Source organism: Rhipicephalus microplus, chromosome 1 (assembly GCF_043290135.1).
Source record: "Rhipicephalus microplus isolate Deutch F79 chromosome 1, USDA_Rmic, whole genome shotgun sequence".
NCBI lineage: Eukaryota > Metazoa > Arthropoda > Arachnida > Ixodida > Ixodidae > Rhipicephalus > Rhipicephalus microplus.
The window spans coordinates 103,384,453-103,400,436 of record NC_134700.1 but is presented as its reverse complement, the minus strand read 5'-3'; the positions used below and the strand labels follow the sequence as shown (position 1 = coordinate 103,400,436).

At 43.5% G+C, this 15,984-nt stretch overlaps 1 protein-coding gene across 1 annotated transcript; it reads left to right on the top strand.

The window, feature by feature from the left end:
- The first annotated feature begins 11,868 nt into the window (after positions 1 to 11,868).
- LOC119177922 (glycerophosphodiester phosphodiesterase 1) lies at positions 11,869 to 13,051 on the top strand. Its single transcript, XM_037429107.2, has one exon. The coding sequence runs from the start codon at positions 11,944 to 11,946 to the stop codon at positions 12,877 to 12,879; it is 936 nt and encodes a 311-aa protein (XP_037285004.1). The 5' UTR covers positions 11,869 to 11,943; the 3' UTR covers positions 12,880 to 13,051.
- The last annotated feature ends 2,933 nt before the right edge of the window (positions 13,052 to 15,984 follow it).

The following is a 15,984-nucleotide window of genomic DNA, read 5'->3' as shown; positions in this document are numbered from 1 at the left end:
TTCTTTCCTTTTTCCGTGCCAAAGGCTGATACCATGGCTGTGACAAGTGATTTCTGAGCTTGTATCGTAATTTGTGGAGAGAAGTGAAAGCAACCTTTGGCTCACTTTAAGATTTTATTGGGAATTCTAGGCCACGTGCCGTGTTTTCATGGGGGCCTCGAGTCCGGACGCTCACCTCCCTTTCTTGTGTTCTTTACATACTATATTATAGACAAGTGATAGACAATCATAGTATACCAAGGAACGCATAGGGAATAGTATTAGAAGTAATTCTAATTAAACGTTTAGAAAAGTGGGCGAAGAGATGACTAGCCGCGGGAAGGGACCGAACCTGCAACTTTGAAAAACGCATCCAATGCTCTACCAACTGAGCTACCACGGCGGCCATCCCCCCATCCCTTTATAGGGTATGTGTATGAGTTAAATGTGGGAGCGTCAGTCAGCGCGGCCATGGCAACAGACAATGCTGACTGGCGCTCCCACTTTAGTGCATATACATGCCCTAAAAAAGGATGAGGCCATAGCCGCCATGATAGCTTAGCTGGTAGAGCATTGGATGCGTTATTCAAAGTCGCCGGTTTGGCCCCAGCCCAGCGCTAGTTTTCTTTTCCTCCACTTTTTTTCTTCACATTTACGTTAAAATTACTTTGAATAATAACGCCTACACTTTCGTTAGTATAACTGTCTGTCAGTTCTCATTAGTACTGTTTCCAACAAAGTGAACGGCCCCTTTAGCTTACTCTTCTTTCCTTGATTAAATACTATACGATACTTTCGAACACCACCAACTCCATGAGCGGCACCATGTTTGCACCGTGCGTCATGCCGTCTATCGCCAACTAAAAGAAGCAACATCCCCGGGTTTCCTAGCCAGGAGATGCTACATAAAGAAAACATGAAGTTTCCAAAACTCAATGTGTCAGATAATCTGTTTCCCGTTTTTTTTTTTCATACCAAGACGTGCTCGCTGTACTATTTATTATACGTCAATCGTAAATGGCATGCACGTTTCGGAAGAATGCGTCGATATCTTGTGGCAGCACATTACAAGTTGTTGGCAAAGCTTCGTCAAGACTGACCATTTCGAAATTAATATCTAGTAGACGCCTTGCATATAAGTTCGCAAGACGCAATTTTCGTTCTAGAAGCACTCCTACAATCATGTGTTTAGCTCACAAAAGCTTGCAGATACTATCCACCGAAGTATCATTCAGTATGGTTTTTGGAAGCTATATGGGTGATCTTCATCCTGTAATGATGGTGCATTAGAGGCGAAACTATGCTTCTTTTATACCGATGTCACACGGCACTTTTAATCGCGAACACGGTGCTCCGGATCGGTTATCTTGATCGCGATGAAGTTTGTGGCCGCTGCTAAACAGCCTAAGCCTAATCCGGTTTGAGCTTGGGTCAAACGAAATCCACCAGGTGGCACTTCCGTACCTAAAAATGCCGTAGAAAAAACTCAGCGTGTGATCTTTCAATCCAGCCATTTATCAGTAATATGTTATTAGCGCAGGAACCGCTCGAACAGCAAAAACTTTGCATGGTACTACAAAATTTTGAAAAAATCAACCATTCGGTAGCATTTCTTTGCACTTACCTGTATTATTTTGCGAGAACCTCAATCTTCACTTTCATTTTCAATGGCACCTGCTCGTAGCCGTTCAGTCGCAGCGAAACTGCATTCTCGTTGTATAAGCCGTAGTTTCACTTCTGGCGTCCCAAGTCTCCCATTTGCTCATGCCAGTGGTCAGTTACTGTAAAGGTCTCTTCACTCGACCACGAAGTGCGCGTACGCTGCCACGTGGTCGAAAAGCTGGCGACATTCATAATCAATTTGCTTCGAGCTGCTCCAGCTGCTCCGACGGTGCGACAGTTGAACCTGTCGTCTGCTTATCGTCTATTTATCCAATACCTACAGGCGGCCTATGCTAATCCTAAAATATGTATTAATTCAGATGTTTTTCAAGTAGAAACTTAGTTATTTGATTTATAGATGAATATTTAGCGTTTTAAATTTGTTTTTACAGAACTATGTTAGATTTGCTTGTCTCTTTTGCTTTTAACAACCTCGGCCAGTGGGTGCAGACGGCACGAAATCGCAATCTCTCAGGCGGATTGCGATGCGCAGATTGCAATAGTCTTGATCTTGATCGGTGGCTGATCGCGAATAAAAGTGACCGGGTAGCAGCACTTAATCAGGATCGGCACTGATCGTGAATAAAAATGCCCATGTGACACCGCTATTAGTTAACTCGACCTTGAAACGGGTGGTATCCACTGTCTCTTAATAAATGTCTGCTGTGTAAGCATATGCCATATATTTAGCTGATCCAAAACCACGTCTGCGTCCGTGAGCTAAAGGACATTGGCACAAATACTGTTCACCTATATACGTACCAATACTGCAGTCTATCCAGTTAGACTCCTAACGTCCAAATAAAATTTGAAGAAATAAAACACTGCAATAAAGCCACATTGTTTTGGCCAGCTATTCAGGAACACTGTGAATTTAATAAATTTTGAAGATGAAAACTTGTAGTATTGAAGACTTGCACGCAATCAAAACCACTAAAGCCTATTACTACGCAGGAAGCCACAAAGCACGCTGCTTGCTTGGGCTTGAAAGCGCTTACTTGCACTTCATTTTTGTCAAAAAAACGCATAAACAAACTTATATCATCCTTGAGTCCTGCTGCGTGTCACGAAAATAAATATTCAAAATAGAATATATTGGCAAGACGATAGAATAAAGGCTATTAGTCTACTTACTCACGGGTTCTGTTTTTTCTGTTTAATTTGAAATATCTGGTGTTGAGCACTGGAATGGTTCCCGTAGAACATTTCAATCGGCGCAGATGGCGCCAAGAATGGCGTGCAGCGCTTCTTGTTTTGGCATTTAAGGACGACGTGGAAGGGACATGAGCAAGTACATTTTCGCACTTCAAAACCTCAGAGCTGCAGTTCTGAGGCTTCAATTGACTGAGCCTTGTTTGCTTGGCGCAAAACATGCGATCCTTGGCAGCCCCGAGCATTGAGACATAGGTGCGAGAGCATCCGCCCAGCGCGTCAGCAGCCTAGTTGTACACAAGGCTACGCTACGATTTTTTCTTTCCTTTCCGTTTCCCTTTTATTCACCCCTCTTGTCGCTACGACACACTTGCTATACAAGGTGTGGCAAGTGTTCAAACAGATTTTCGTTGTCAAATGACTAATATGAATTCCACCTGAGAGTTTTGTAACACCGACTCCTCTTTCTGCACTTAGGATGAATAAATAATAAAAAAGGACTGTACACGGCTATGTCATGTTGTACGCACTTTACGCCTTCTTTCCATCCAACTCGCCCTTACTTTCCTTTCCCACTTCCTATTATACTATACATGGCTAGGTTATGCCAAGTATGGCCCACCTCGGTGCAACACTGGCGACGGTTCTCGACTGCTGGCCTGGATGTCGTGGGTTCGGTCTCGACCACAGCGGTCGCATTACAACGAAGGAGAAATGCCAGGGGTTCCTGTACACTCCAAGCCAAAAATGGCCAAAATGGGAGCAACGGCTGTTTTTACTCCTCAGACCGACTGTTACTCTCCGAAAAGACCAAGTGGAACAAGGTGGCCGACTTGTTAGAGAATGGGGGAGCAACTGTATTCATCTTAAGTTTGTAAGGGAGCAACGGAAGGAGGAACCGCTGTAAATGCTCTCGTCACGCAACGGTTACTCCCCGGCAGGACACCGCACACAAATATGCATGCCGCCCACATTGATATTCATGGGCCAGATTATTGTTTGTTCTGTGTGCCAAACTTCACCAAACCAAAACAGTGATTTATTTTAGCATCCGTAGATAATAAGATAGCTGCGCTGGCTGAACACAGAAGGCCTGAGAACACAGTACGGCAAATACCTAACACACGCAGCAGCAGAATGGAGAGTTGGCACGTCAAAGCGGACCGAACGCCGAAACACGTGCAAAACAACGATAAAAAAAGCCTAGACACGCCGTTCGTCCGCGAAGTAAGGGCGTCAAAATCGATCAAGCACCAAAACACGTGCATAAGGAGCCCCCCCCCCCCCCGCCCAGATATATCGGAGAAGAAAAAAAAAGCGGACCCAGACGCGCTTCTCATCAGCCATTCACTTAGTAGCACGCTTCACCGTGTAGTTTGAGGGCAGAATGACAAATCTGCGCCATCTGCGCCCGCACGACAAGTGTGGCGCTAGTGTAGCAAACGATGTAAGTTACAAAGTAATTTTTCTTCAGTGTTTATGTTGACTAGCACTAAATAAAAATTACACTCAACTTTTTATATTTATTTATGAGTTTTAGTGTACCTCAGTTTTTTTTATAATTGTATTAGGAGAACACACTGAAATTATTGCGCTGACGCCTGTGCTGTCACTGCTCGACGTTTTTTTTTTTTGGCGCAACTAGGTTCGCGTTCGCACTACTTACTCATTTTCATATGGTCTGTGGTTGGCGAGCACATGGACGTGCGAGCTTGTGAGCTATGTTTTGATCGTGTGTGTGTGTCGCAGATTTGCGTTTCTACTTATTCGTGATGAAGGTTAGTGTATATTTATCTTTATGGAGCGCGAAGTAGTTGTGGATTTTGCTGCTGGGTGGAACAAACACATCGTAAACACGTCTTCAGCTATCTGCAAGCCTGTTTGCTCGTCGGACAAAGGACTGTGCATGCATCAGCGTGCAGGTGAGTGGCATTTCCAGCCACATTTAATGCTCTTACAATACATTGTTGAGTGGTTTGCGCTATTGAAAGAGAAATGATTTGCTCTTATTCACCGTATCCATTGCTAGCCGTATCGGACTAAATTACCTCTATTACCGCCTGCATACCCTCTTGCTTCCCCAGTCACCACTGCAGTGCCAGTGTACTTTTGCAGTTAAAAGTTCATTTCCGCAACACTACCTCGCTTGAAAAAACATTGGGGCGGGGTTGTAGCTGCATTCATACTGGCACTTTTCTATCATTGGCTTTATGTAATGTTAACGGCTGAGTGTTGAGGCCTTGGGCCGCATTTTTTAGAGATGTGAAGTGTATGTAAATCAGTAAGTGAACAAATCATTGTCGCATCACTTCACTGGCATAGCCAGGCGGTTGCGCACAGAATTTTTTTAGGCCGGGCGTAGGGAGCCCAAATTGACGACCATATTCGCTTGCCCGGCCTATTCAGATAAGAGGACCCCCCCCCCCCCCTCCCCGCACGCCTAAAAAAAAAAATCTGCCCACATCACTGCGTCACTTGCTTCACCTCTGCGCTGAACGTACTATTTTATAAGCGCACCATCAAGCGAGCAGTTTACATATTGACAGAACAATTGGAGGAGGAATGACCCAAGTCTTTCAGATTTCTTTAGTGATGAAAAACCTTAGCAAAACTGAATATTGTAAAAAACAATCATAAATTCTGTATGTTCTCGTTAGCGCTGTCATTATTCTGTATCATGAAATCTTTATGCGCTGTGAAAACTTGGCATGCCGTTGAAGTCACATATCGACGTTAATACCAATCGACGAAAATTTCGACAACCTCAATAACGCCGTTTGGGATTTGCCGCATGCACATAATTAGGCTGATTCCCACTTAGCTGTTCTTAACCTCACTTCACTGCTACCAAATGAAACAATATTTGATGCATGTCTTTTACTTTTTTTTCAGGGATATGGCACAAATTTGGTTATACTGCAGATAAAGATGCTCCCAACGATGCTAAAGTACAGAAAGCAAGCGAATTTTGGTAAGTGCAGACTTTTTGTACTACGTATATGAAAGCATCGCTTTTTAGGGGCAAACTGTGCATGTGTTGGCCAGAGAATAGTTCATTATGCCACATGGTTACACTGGCACTGACAATTCGACATGGCTCCGCTGGCCCGTGTGTGTGCTCACACTGTTACCGTTAAGATAAAATGTTTATGTTTTCATTGCAGGGATTGCTGTTTGTACTAAAAAGCCAACTGCCAAGATTTGTTTACGCTGGTACTCCTAAAAGTATGTTTTCCCTATTTACATGGATTTTGGCTTGCACAAAGCATAACACTTGGGCCTAGATTCTCAAAGCTGTCCATGCGCAGGCCTTCATAAGAGCGTTTCTTGACTTGCCTTTACCCTGTTTTCTGCAGATGTTTCGTGGGTTTAAAAGTGCCACAGCATGTTGACCTCCCCCACTCTGAAATATTCGCGTTCAAAGTTCCGCAAGAGTGGGCTTAACTTTCTTGTGCACCTCTTTGCTAGTCCAAGATACTGAAGTGTTATGCTCTTACTAGAGGTGGCAGTGTTTCTAATGTTTGTATTTCCATCACATTGACCAAGTATGCGATCTTGGCTTGACTGGTAGCACATCCTGAACAAATGTCTTTGTGGCACATGTAGAAGGCAGTACAAAATAAATAGGCAGACATTCACACCGGGAGCTAACTTCTAATTATGCTTTTTTTTTGGAAACCATGGTGTGCTTATTCCAATTTGTCTAACAAGCAGTAACCTGTTTGGCTGTGAACCAACAAGACGTTGAACTAATAAAAGCTTCACATCTTGTTGCTCTCAAATATATACGTATTGGCAGGCTATCTGTGACACTGTCAAACAAAGAATCAGAATATCTGTGCATGCCTTAAGATATATTGCTTCGTTTACATATCTCGTGGCTGTGACTCGTCAACCGAGTGAACAAATGCACCCTAGTTTTCTAAATTTAAAGCATTTTTTGAAGGTAGCACGGTCTACATTTATTTGTCTATAGTTTTGTCCAGCCGTTTGCGTCAGGTACAAAGAAATATACTGAAGATTATCATGTAGCCTCTGCAAATGGTTGCTTTCAAGCAGGCTTTGCATGCTTGGCTTGTGCCTACAAGTATTGCACAAGTCAAGACGCAGCAGCGTATGATAGAACAGTATAATCAAGAGCAACTATGTGCACGAGGTAAATAAGTATTTTAACATGAGCGGACAGTACGTGTTATTTGCCACACACATGACCTCATTTAGAATGCCCATTGGTGAATGGGCTCATAGAAATGTCACTCAGCTGTGTATAGGAAACAAGTTAACTGAACCTAAGGGTATCTTTAACTGCTACAAATATGCCTTGTTGAGGTGCTGCACATTTTCTTCCAGAATATTGCTGTCTGAGACATCATGTGAAGAGCGTCTACCACAACAGCATTTATATGGCTTGCCAAGTAACGTTTGGCCGAACCTTTCTTTTTTTCACATTTTGTTTTGCAGTAGACATCCTAGAATGTAAGCGCTGCTGCAGTGTGTGTGACTAATTGTTATGTATTGATTCTGGCATGTTTAACCTCACACTTCTATTTTTTTTCTTGCAGCAATGAGATGCTTCACATATGCTTGCGGTGACGTTCTGCTGCGCGAGCCTGATGGAAACACCAGCTGCGAAACTTGAGTTCTTCAGAATTTGAGAAGTTGCGCTTCTCTCACCAATGATGACACAGACTGCCCTATGCTAGAAATTCAAGATTGTTTTTCCACGGATGACGCAGAAAACCTTTGATGTATTGTGGTGTTTGTTTAGTGCTGGCTGTGGTGTGGCGAAGTCTACTTTTACGTGTGGTCACACGTCGCCTCATAAAAAGAACAATAAAGCATTTATTTTCCTTTCAATATTGTCCACTTTTTGTGTTAGAAGCACCCAAGCAGGGCTCTTCCAAGGAGCTCTCGCCATGTGTTAAGCGTGTGACAAGCATACTCGAGATAAATACTCATTTCCCCAAGGAGTAACTGGAAGCATGTGCAGTTGGTTTTCAGAGAGTAACTGCGAACACGTGGGAGGAACGGTAAAGAGTAACTGTTGCTCATAGAAGAGCAACTGGTGGGAGTAATGGTTGGTCGGCAGGGAGCAACTAGTGGGAGTCACTGTTGGTCTGCAGGGAGGAACTGGAGGGAGTAACTGTTCATCCCCCGAAGGAGAAACTGAAAGGAGAGCAACGGTTCCTCCCTCTGCAGTTACTCCTTTTAGGAGAGTAATGGCAGTGGCAATACAATTGCTCTCTGAAAGGAGCAACCCCTATACCCCTGTTGCTCCGTTTTGGCTTAGAGTGTAGTGTGCGATGCCAGAGAACGTTAAACAACACCAGGGGATCCAGAGCCCTGCGCTACCGCGTTTTTCATTCTCATAGCACGGTTTTGGGATATTAAATGCCAGATCACAGTAATATAATATGCTAAGAGCTGCTTGGCGCACATCAGCCTCCTCTGGTACATACCTGCTCGAGAATGTGCCGAGGCTAGCTTAAACGGCTTTGCTGTTCGTATTGTACGAGAAGGTAACATTCCTAGTGTTTTTCATTTCTGAAGATGCTCTCATCACTTTCTGGAGAGTGTCCATCATGTGTATTTTTTTTAATCATCATGCAACCTACACGCAAACTGAAAGAACTTATAGAGGACAAGCTGTTCTTGGTCGAGGGTTTCATGTCCGGGATTTGTGGTAGAACAAGTTGACATGATGGTGATGATGACGATGGCCTAGAAGCATGGCTCCCATTCTGGGGGATCGGCCAAGAAACGAGTAATTAGATTGAGGGGATCCCGTATTCTTTGTAAATGTCATGAATTATAAAATTCACAAAAAACGCGCACGCAACACGGAAATTGGGTAACTTTCACTGCTCACCACTGGTCCAAAAATAAAAATATAAAGGTGGAAGTTAACCCAACAAACTGGAATGCGCCACAGAAATCTTTGGCGCTGATCAGAAAACTATTATCATCACCATAAATGCGTATGTGTCACTGAGCGTTGGTGAATCCCACTACAGACAACTTTCACTGAAAATGAGCGAGGCAACGAGTCCAACAAATGGCATGTGCGTTACCATAGTAACACCACTGAGAAGTGATACTTTTTGTATCATAAAGATGTGACTTTACTACCACCTCAAAGCTTAACAAAGAGTGTTTAATAAGAAAAAACTTGTAGGACATATCTGAAACGCCTGCAACACGTAGAAACGCAATAGCCTAATTAAGGTAGACTCAACTCGGCTTCGTCGTTTCATCGGGGCCACAAAGCCCAACTGGTTGAATTTTTACTCCCGGAAGTGGCAGTAGTGACTGCTCATTAATACTCCGGATTGCAGTACTCCATGCAGTATAGCGCAATGACTGCATGATGCGGTATAGCACGATGCCTACAAAGTTTCATGCAGTATGAATGAAATCGCGCCCGTAATTGCATGGCACGCCTGGAAGTCATCAATGCTATCTTGATCGAATCACACTTGTACAACTACTCAGTATCTGATTCTGTGGTCTATGAATAAAAAAATTAATATTTTGACTGTTGAATCTGTTCGGAGTGACGTAACACAACTGGTGTGGTACTCACTCCACAGGATAGCGTAAAATCTCTCTTAAAAAACGCTTTGGTATTATTGTATAACCTTTAGTAGGTAACGTGCGTAGCACGACCAAGCGCGCAATTTATAAAACACTAGACAATGAAGGAAAAGACAGTGCTCATGAAGACGTTCAAAGACGGGTCATTCTTTGAATGTCTTGTCGCCGACTCAATGCTTCCTGGAGGAGCGTACTAGCACAGAGAAACATACTATACTAGTATGCTATCTTCGAAAACTTTGCCTGGGGCTATCAAAACATGTTTTTTCCGTTTGGGCCACTGCTCAGTTTTGTTTGTTTTGTTTTGTCACTTACATATATTGGTTCATACCCACAAGGAAGATTGCACTCTAAAAAAAAAAGGACTAAAGTGGTAGGGTTAGTCCCTTTGGAGATTAACTGACTTGATACAACTATTCATCCTCTTGTGGACTAACTGCAGGTGATAAACAGCTCGTCTTTGAAGGATGAACTGCAAGAGGACTAAGCATTGCTCCTGAGAGGATTAATAGTTTATCCTGGAAGGACTAACAGCTGATTTTAGAAAATGCTTTCTGACAGTGCAAATGTTACTCTCGTGAGGACTAGCTGTTGATCCCGAAAAGTCATCCTTGGGCGAGGAAATGTTACTCCTTCGGGATGAACTGTTATTCTATTTGAACAGCTTTTTGAGGGACTAATGATTAATCCACTATACATTACCCCGGCCATCTTCGCCAGACTGACATGATAGCTCATGTCAGCTGCGCCTAACTAAGAACTACATTCATGAATGTGTGTTGGAACAGAAAATTCAAAGACCAATTCAAAGGTAGAATAATTTATTTCCCATAAATAGTGCGTCATGCGCACCAGTGGTGTTCCCCGTTGGCTGCTGTGCCCTCTTACTTGCGAGAAAAAAAAACAATTCTTTGCATAAAAATAAACTAACAAGACCATGAATCCACGACTTAATTGCCTAAGCCCCAATGAAACGCAGTCACAAGCTTATAAAACATGCTCAAAGAAGCCGCGCACAGTGCTCTTTCAGCTTTCACACTATTTATTATGTAATGCGCCAAGGTGACAAGAATGGAAAACTTAGCTTCAAAATTAACAGATGCACGTGATTTCTAAAGCCCGTATATCCAGAAAATGATGATCACGCTTCAAGGTGACGGCGTCCATTCTTGAAGCTTTGCAGATAGGAAGCTGCGAAGGAGCGCTGCATGTGAGCTGGCATGTCCATTTCTTCGCAGGATCGTTGTGGTGTTAAGTACATTTGAACAGCCCTTCCGCAACACACAAATACACGTGCGTCCACAATTCCAGCACATGCGACGAAATATGTTTTTCACTGCTCAGTTGATAGCCTGTGAAGCGGTACTCGCCTTCCGCGGAACCAGACCAAAAAGGATCACCACGAGTGACGAACACGAGGCGTACTCTTGACTACAGTGACTGTGAGCGATTTCGAAGTAGTCCGGGGCGTATGGATACAGAATATACCCGCTCAAATGTACGTCAGACTTGCATGATTGTCACCGCTAGTAAATATTGTGAAATTTATTGAACTGCGTTTCAAATCATTATAATTGTCGGCGCAGTATTCTTCCCCAACAAATTATTCTTTTATGGCAATATTTTCTTTATCGTAACTGTAAGTGGGCTGAGGAGCCTTGTCATGAGTTCTGTGAACCCCTGGACACGCATCTGCTACATTATTCACCTCTCAGTCCTTCGCCTTGCGCTACCACTACCCCCACAGAGTAGAAGGATGAGCTTTAGAAAATTGGGGCACAAATGACCGAGAACCAGACCTTTCAAAGGCTGATCACCCATCCACTCAGCAAAGACTAGAAAAAGCGTCTTTTTATCCCTTCAGCCCCTACGCCAGAGAGTATGGGAGCCGTTCGTTCTCTCATTAGTCCTTCAAATTTGCACACGACACGCTCCTCACCACCCTTGGTCTTTTGGTGGACTAACGACATGATTAGGGCTAAAGTTGATGTCACTCCCCCATTGAGCTGAATTTTTTTGCTCAGAGTGTGGCCACACTATACCTTATAACGGAAATTTCAATACCATGCATGGTAAAAAAGAGAGAAATCAGAAAAGAACAAGACGAATAACAACGTACATAAAAATAAAAGAAAAGACAGTGAAAAGGGCCATAGGATTCGACAAACCACATTTTAAAATAAAAAGTAATCACTACTCTGTTAGTGCAGCCATAGGGATGTCTTCGTTGCGATTCAGGACTATATTAATGTGACTAAAAGTATACTTTGCTAAATTCGGACCACACTACATATCTTATTATGAGTCATAGCCAATTAAAATCAATAAATTCAAATCTAGCAGACCTATAACTTCAAAAATACAGAAATTTTAGGTATTATTCTCTTTCTACTCCTCTAATCCCCTCCAACGGCTTCATGCCATACCTGGATATGAAGAAGGTGTAGAAGAAGAAGACAGCCATTCAGCGCATTTCGTCGTGTATCTGGCGCACAGCAGGGCACCGAGTCCTAAATTGATCCCTGTGCAAGCGTTGACAAGTATTCCTAGAGCAGAATGGTTTCCGCTCAAGCCGTCGGAATCATCACCGTTGTGTGCTGCGTGCTTGTCCGATTGTTTTCGATACCGCGCGTTGACGATAGCCTAGCTTCGGAGGTGATCTTTGGCGTGAAACAGCATGACGGCTCACGGCTGCCACCTGTCTTCGGGCACCGCGGCTGTGCCCTCGATGCTCCCGAGAACACTTTGGCCGCCTTCAAGGAGGCCAAGAAAAACGACGCCGACGGAATCGAGTTGGACTTGTCCTTCACGCGTGACAATGTTGCCGTCATCTTCCACGACGACACCCTGCAGCGCACCACCAACGGTGAAGGTCTACTAGAGAACATAACTTTCGAGGAGCTGCGTCGTTTGGACGCCTCGTGCAAGCACCCGCTCTCCAAGCGTTTCCCCGAAGAGCGCGTTCCTACGCTCGAAGAAGGCGTCGAAGAGTGTCTGCGTCTTGGCATGCGTATTATCATCGATGTCAAGAACTACGACTCCCGCGCCGTCGAGGCAGTCGACAAACTATTTCGTGAAAAACCGGAGCTGTATGGACGGGCACTAGTCGCCTCCTTCTATCACAACTTCGTGTACTTTCTGCGACGCAAAAACCCAGATATTGTGACCGCGCTAACTTGGCGACCGGGATTCCTAGCGTACGAGGACGTGAACAACACGCGACCACGCCACCGCGATGCCGTAGCCCACATGTTCGACACAATTGCCGACTGGCTCCTCGAGACGGCACTCCACACCGGCCTTCTGCCTTACCTGACTGGTGCCTCGGCTGTTCTGATCAGCAGTAACATGATGAGCGCTGAATACGTAAAGGCCTGGCGTAACTGGGGTATTCACGTGATTGCCTGGACGTCCAACCATCCGACCGAAAAGGAGTTCCTCCGCCGATCACTGCGGGTCAGCGTTATCACGGACACCATGCACCCGGATTAAAAATACCTGTGGAGTGTTCTTCAATCGACGTTTGATGACACCTCGGCTAAACATGCTCCTACTTTGCACATAGGCATCCATTCAGACTCGCTTTCACGCAATGTTAAGAAACACAAATGATTCGTCCGTTTGATAATCGTTCGCGAAGCAATAAACAAAATTATGATTTTGACTTGCGTACAAAATTCATCCAGCTCACGGGTCTTCTAAGTTCGACTGATCCCAGATGTTGCAGTCATACTTGCCCTATGATACGCGGTCCAGTCCTGATGGTTTGCGATTGTTATTTGCGAAACGAGCATTTAATTGATACAGTTACATATGGAACGACCAAGGCATGTTGAGTGCTTGCTACCTAGTGCTGCAGCGAGTTTAAAGGTGGAAGCTTGACTGACGATCCCCTATGTTATTTAATTTACACTAGTTTAAGCCCGTGTCTCGATGAACGTTCAGAGGCAGACGTAAGAATATACACGACGATAGTTAAATTGGTTCTCTATACAACGCTAATTACAAGATCCATGATTTGTCTGAAAGAATTTTCTAACTTCTTGCTGCCATTTTCGTTACATAGGTTGTCATGAACTTTCACACTTGTGGTCTTTGCTTTGTCGACAAAGAAGGAGCATAAGAATTTGATTGCCAATAATAATTGCTCAAGTTTAGCGTCTCAAAACCACAAATGATTGTGAAAGATGCCTCAGTGGAGTGCTCTAGATATAGCTACAATATGAGTTCTTTACTGTGCACCTAAATTTAAGTGTACGGGCATCGGGCATTTCAGCTTAAGTGGAAAATGCGGCCACCACCACCGGAATTCATGCAACCTGTGGGTCATAACCATTACGACTAGACCAGCATGGCAAGTCTCGAGTGCTAAAAAGAGTCTATTGAAGGGGTGGCAGACGCGCTGGCTTATTTTAAGTTCAAGCAAAGGAAGAAGTCGCTGATATTCTTATCAGCTAAAAAGATACCTGGTAGCTCCGTTTGAAAAATTAAGGTTAGAAATAAATGTGGCAGTAATTTTATCATTTGGCAGCATTAAGTTAGGTTACAGGCACAGGTACGTCTGCTCTACGGTATTTGACTACATAAATGAACCAGAGCGACTCACATGTTAGTGGTCAATAATTTACTTATATCATTCGGTTTGGACTGATCACTACCTCTGTCTCAAATCACATTTGATAGCCTGCACCCTTACTCTGATATACTCCTTTTTCGATTATTGGATATATATATATATATATATATATATATATATATATATATATATATATATATATATATATATATATATATGAGATCTAACAGACAGTAATGCCAAGGTATGTACAGAAAAGTTATTAAACGCGTTCGACGCTCTCGAATGCGTTATTCGAAGGTCGTAGGTTCGATTCCTGCTCAAGGCTGGTTATTTTTTCATCCACCACTTTTCTTTCTTCTTATTTACATTCCATTGGTTCTAATAACTTCCCCTGTACATTCCTTGGCATTACTGTCTGTTAGATCTCATTAATATTGTGTTAAAACACGGAAAAACGAGCCCTTAGGTATACACTTCTTTCCCCTATATATATATATATATATATATATATATATATATATATATATATATATATATATATATATATATATATATATATATATATATATATATATATATATATATATACATATATGTGTGTGTGTGTGTGTGTGTGTGTGTATTGGATATGGCACAACGGGAGCGTTGTCAACAAGGATAAATATATTTATTTCCCAACAGTTTCGGCAGGGGTCCTCCCTTCATCAGGGGATGAGTTATACTGACATGAGCTTCCAAACTTCGTTGCTGCCGCGTCCCTCTCGTCTTGAAAGACGTTTGCGAGAGTGAGAGGGAACAACACCAGGCGGACCAATGCGGCGAAGACCAAGGCGGCGGCTTCCAAATGACACGGGGAAACAAAAGGTACGGGCAGTCTTAAACATGCATGGTCCCACTCATTTCTATCGATTAGGAAAATCATTGAAAAGCGCGTACAATACGAAAAACACGCGGAACAACTAACCAAATATCTATCTCACGAAGTTGCACCTAAGGGCCTCCGCCTAGCCTGCAACCCCTCAATGTCTACACTAAGTGAAACAGAAAGGGGGAAGTGGGAAAAAATATTACTGGAAGCGTCCTTGCAACTGACTCGGGTCATTGCGGACCATAGTGAGCGTAAGGCCGCCGAATACAGTGTCACCGAGGCCACGCAGAAATTGGTATCTGATCTCGAAGAGCATGAGGCAAGAGAACTGGAACGATATGAACTATAGAAGAGAGGCGAAATTTCATTAGTAAAAGATAGAAAACTCAAGCGGGACTGCAGTAGCTCCACTGCTCTGCAACAGGAAAATAGGAATGAGGCCGTACAAGAACGCCAGGGACCACCCGTACCACAACCTAACTTTGAGGAGAAAAATGGGAACTCAAAACTACAGTGCAATCCTAATCAAAACATCCTTACTCTCGAATATGACGCTGACACTCCCGCGCCACGTGATAGCCAAGAGCAGCCGAAAACTTATGAGAAAAATGTCCTCAATCTGTCAAACACAACACTCACACTCGCTCAGCTTCAACTTTTGTCGAGAGGCTTGACCCTTTGTCCATCATCCGGTAGATTCAATGAATTTGAACTGTACCAAGACCTCAATAACTTTGCGCGTAATCTCCGCCTCCGTGAATACTTTCATGATCGCGGGGACTGTGCGGACGAGAATAGAGTGATTGGTGGTGACAGACCATGGTGTCCGAGTGAGCAGAGGGACAAACACCTCGATATGTATATATCAGCAGTTCCAAAAGATATCATCAGAGCGTATGAAGTATGAAAAAAATCGGCCATTTCGAAACAACATATCAAAGTCAGAACGAAGGGCACTCGATGAACTACGAAAAAACACTGGAATTACTATCAAACCGGCTGATAAAGAGGCTGCATAGTAATTCTAAACACGTCGGACTACTTAAAGGAAGGGGAACGACAGCTATCAGACACAAAATTCTACAAAGAACTTCCAAGGGACCCGACTCCCGAATTTGAAAGGGAGATAAAAGTAACCCTAAACAATCTC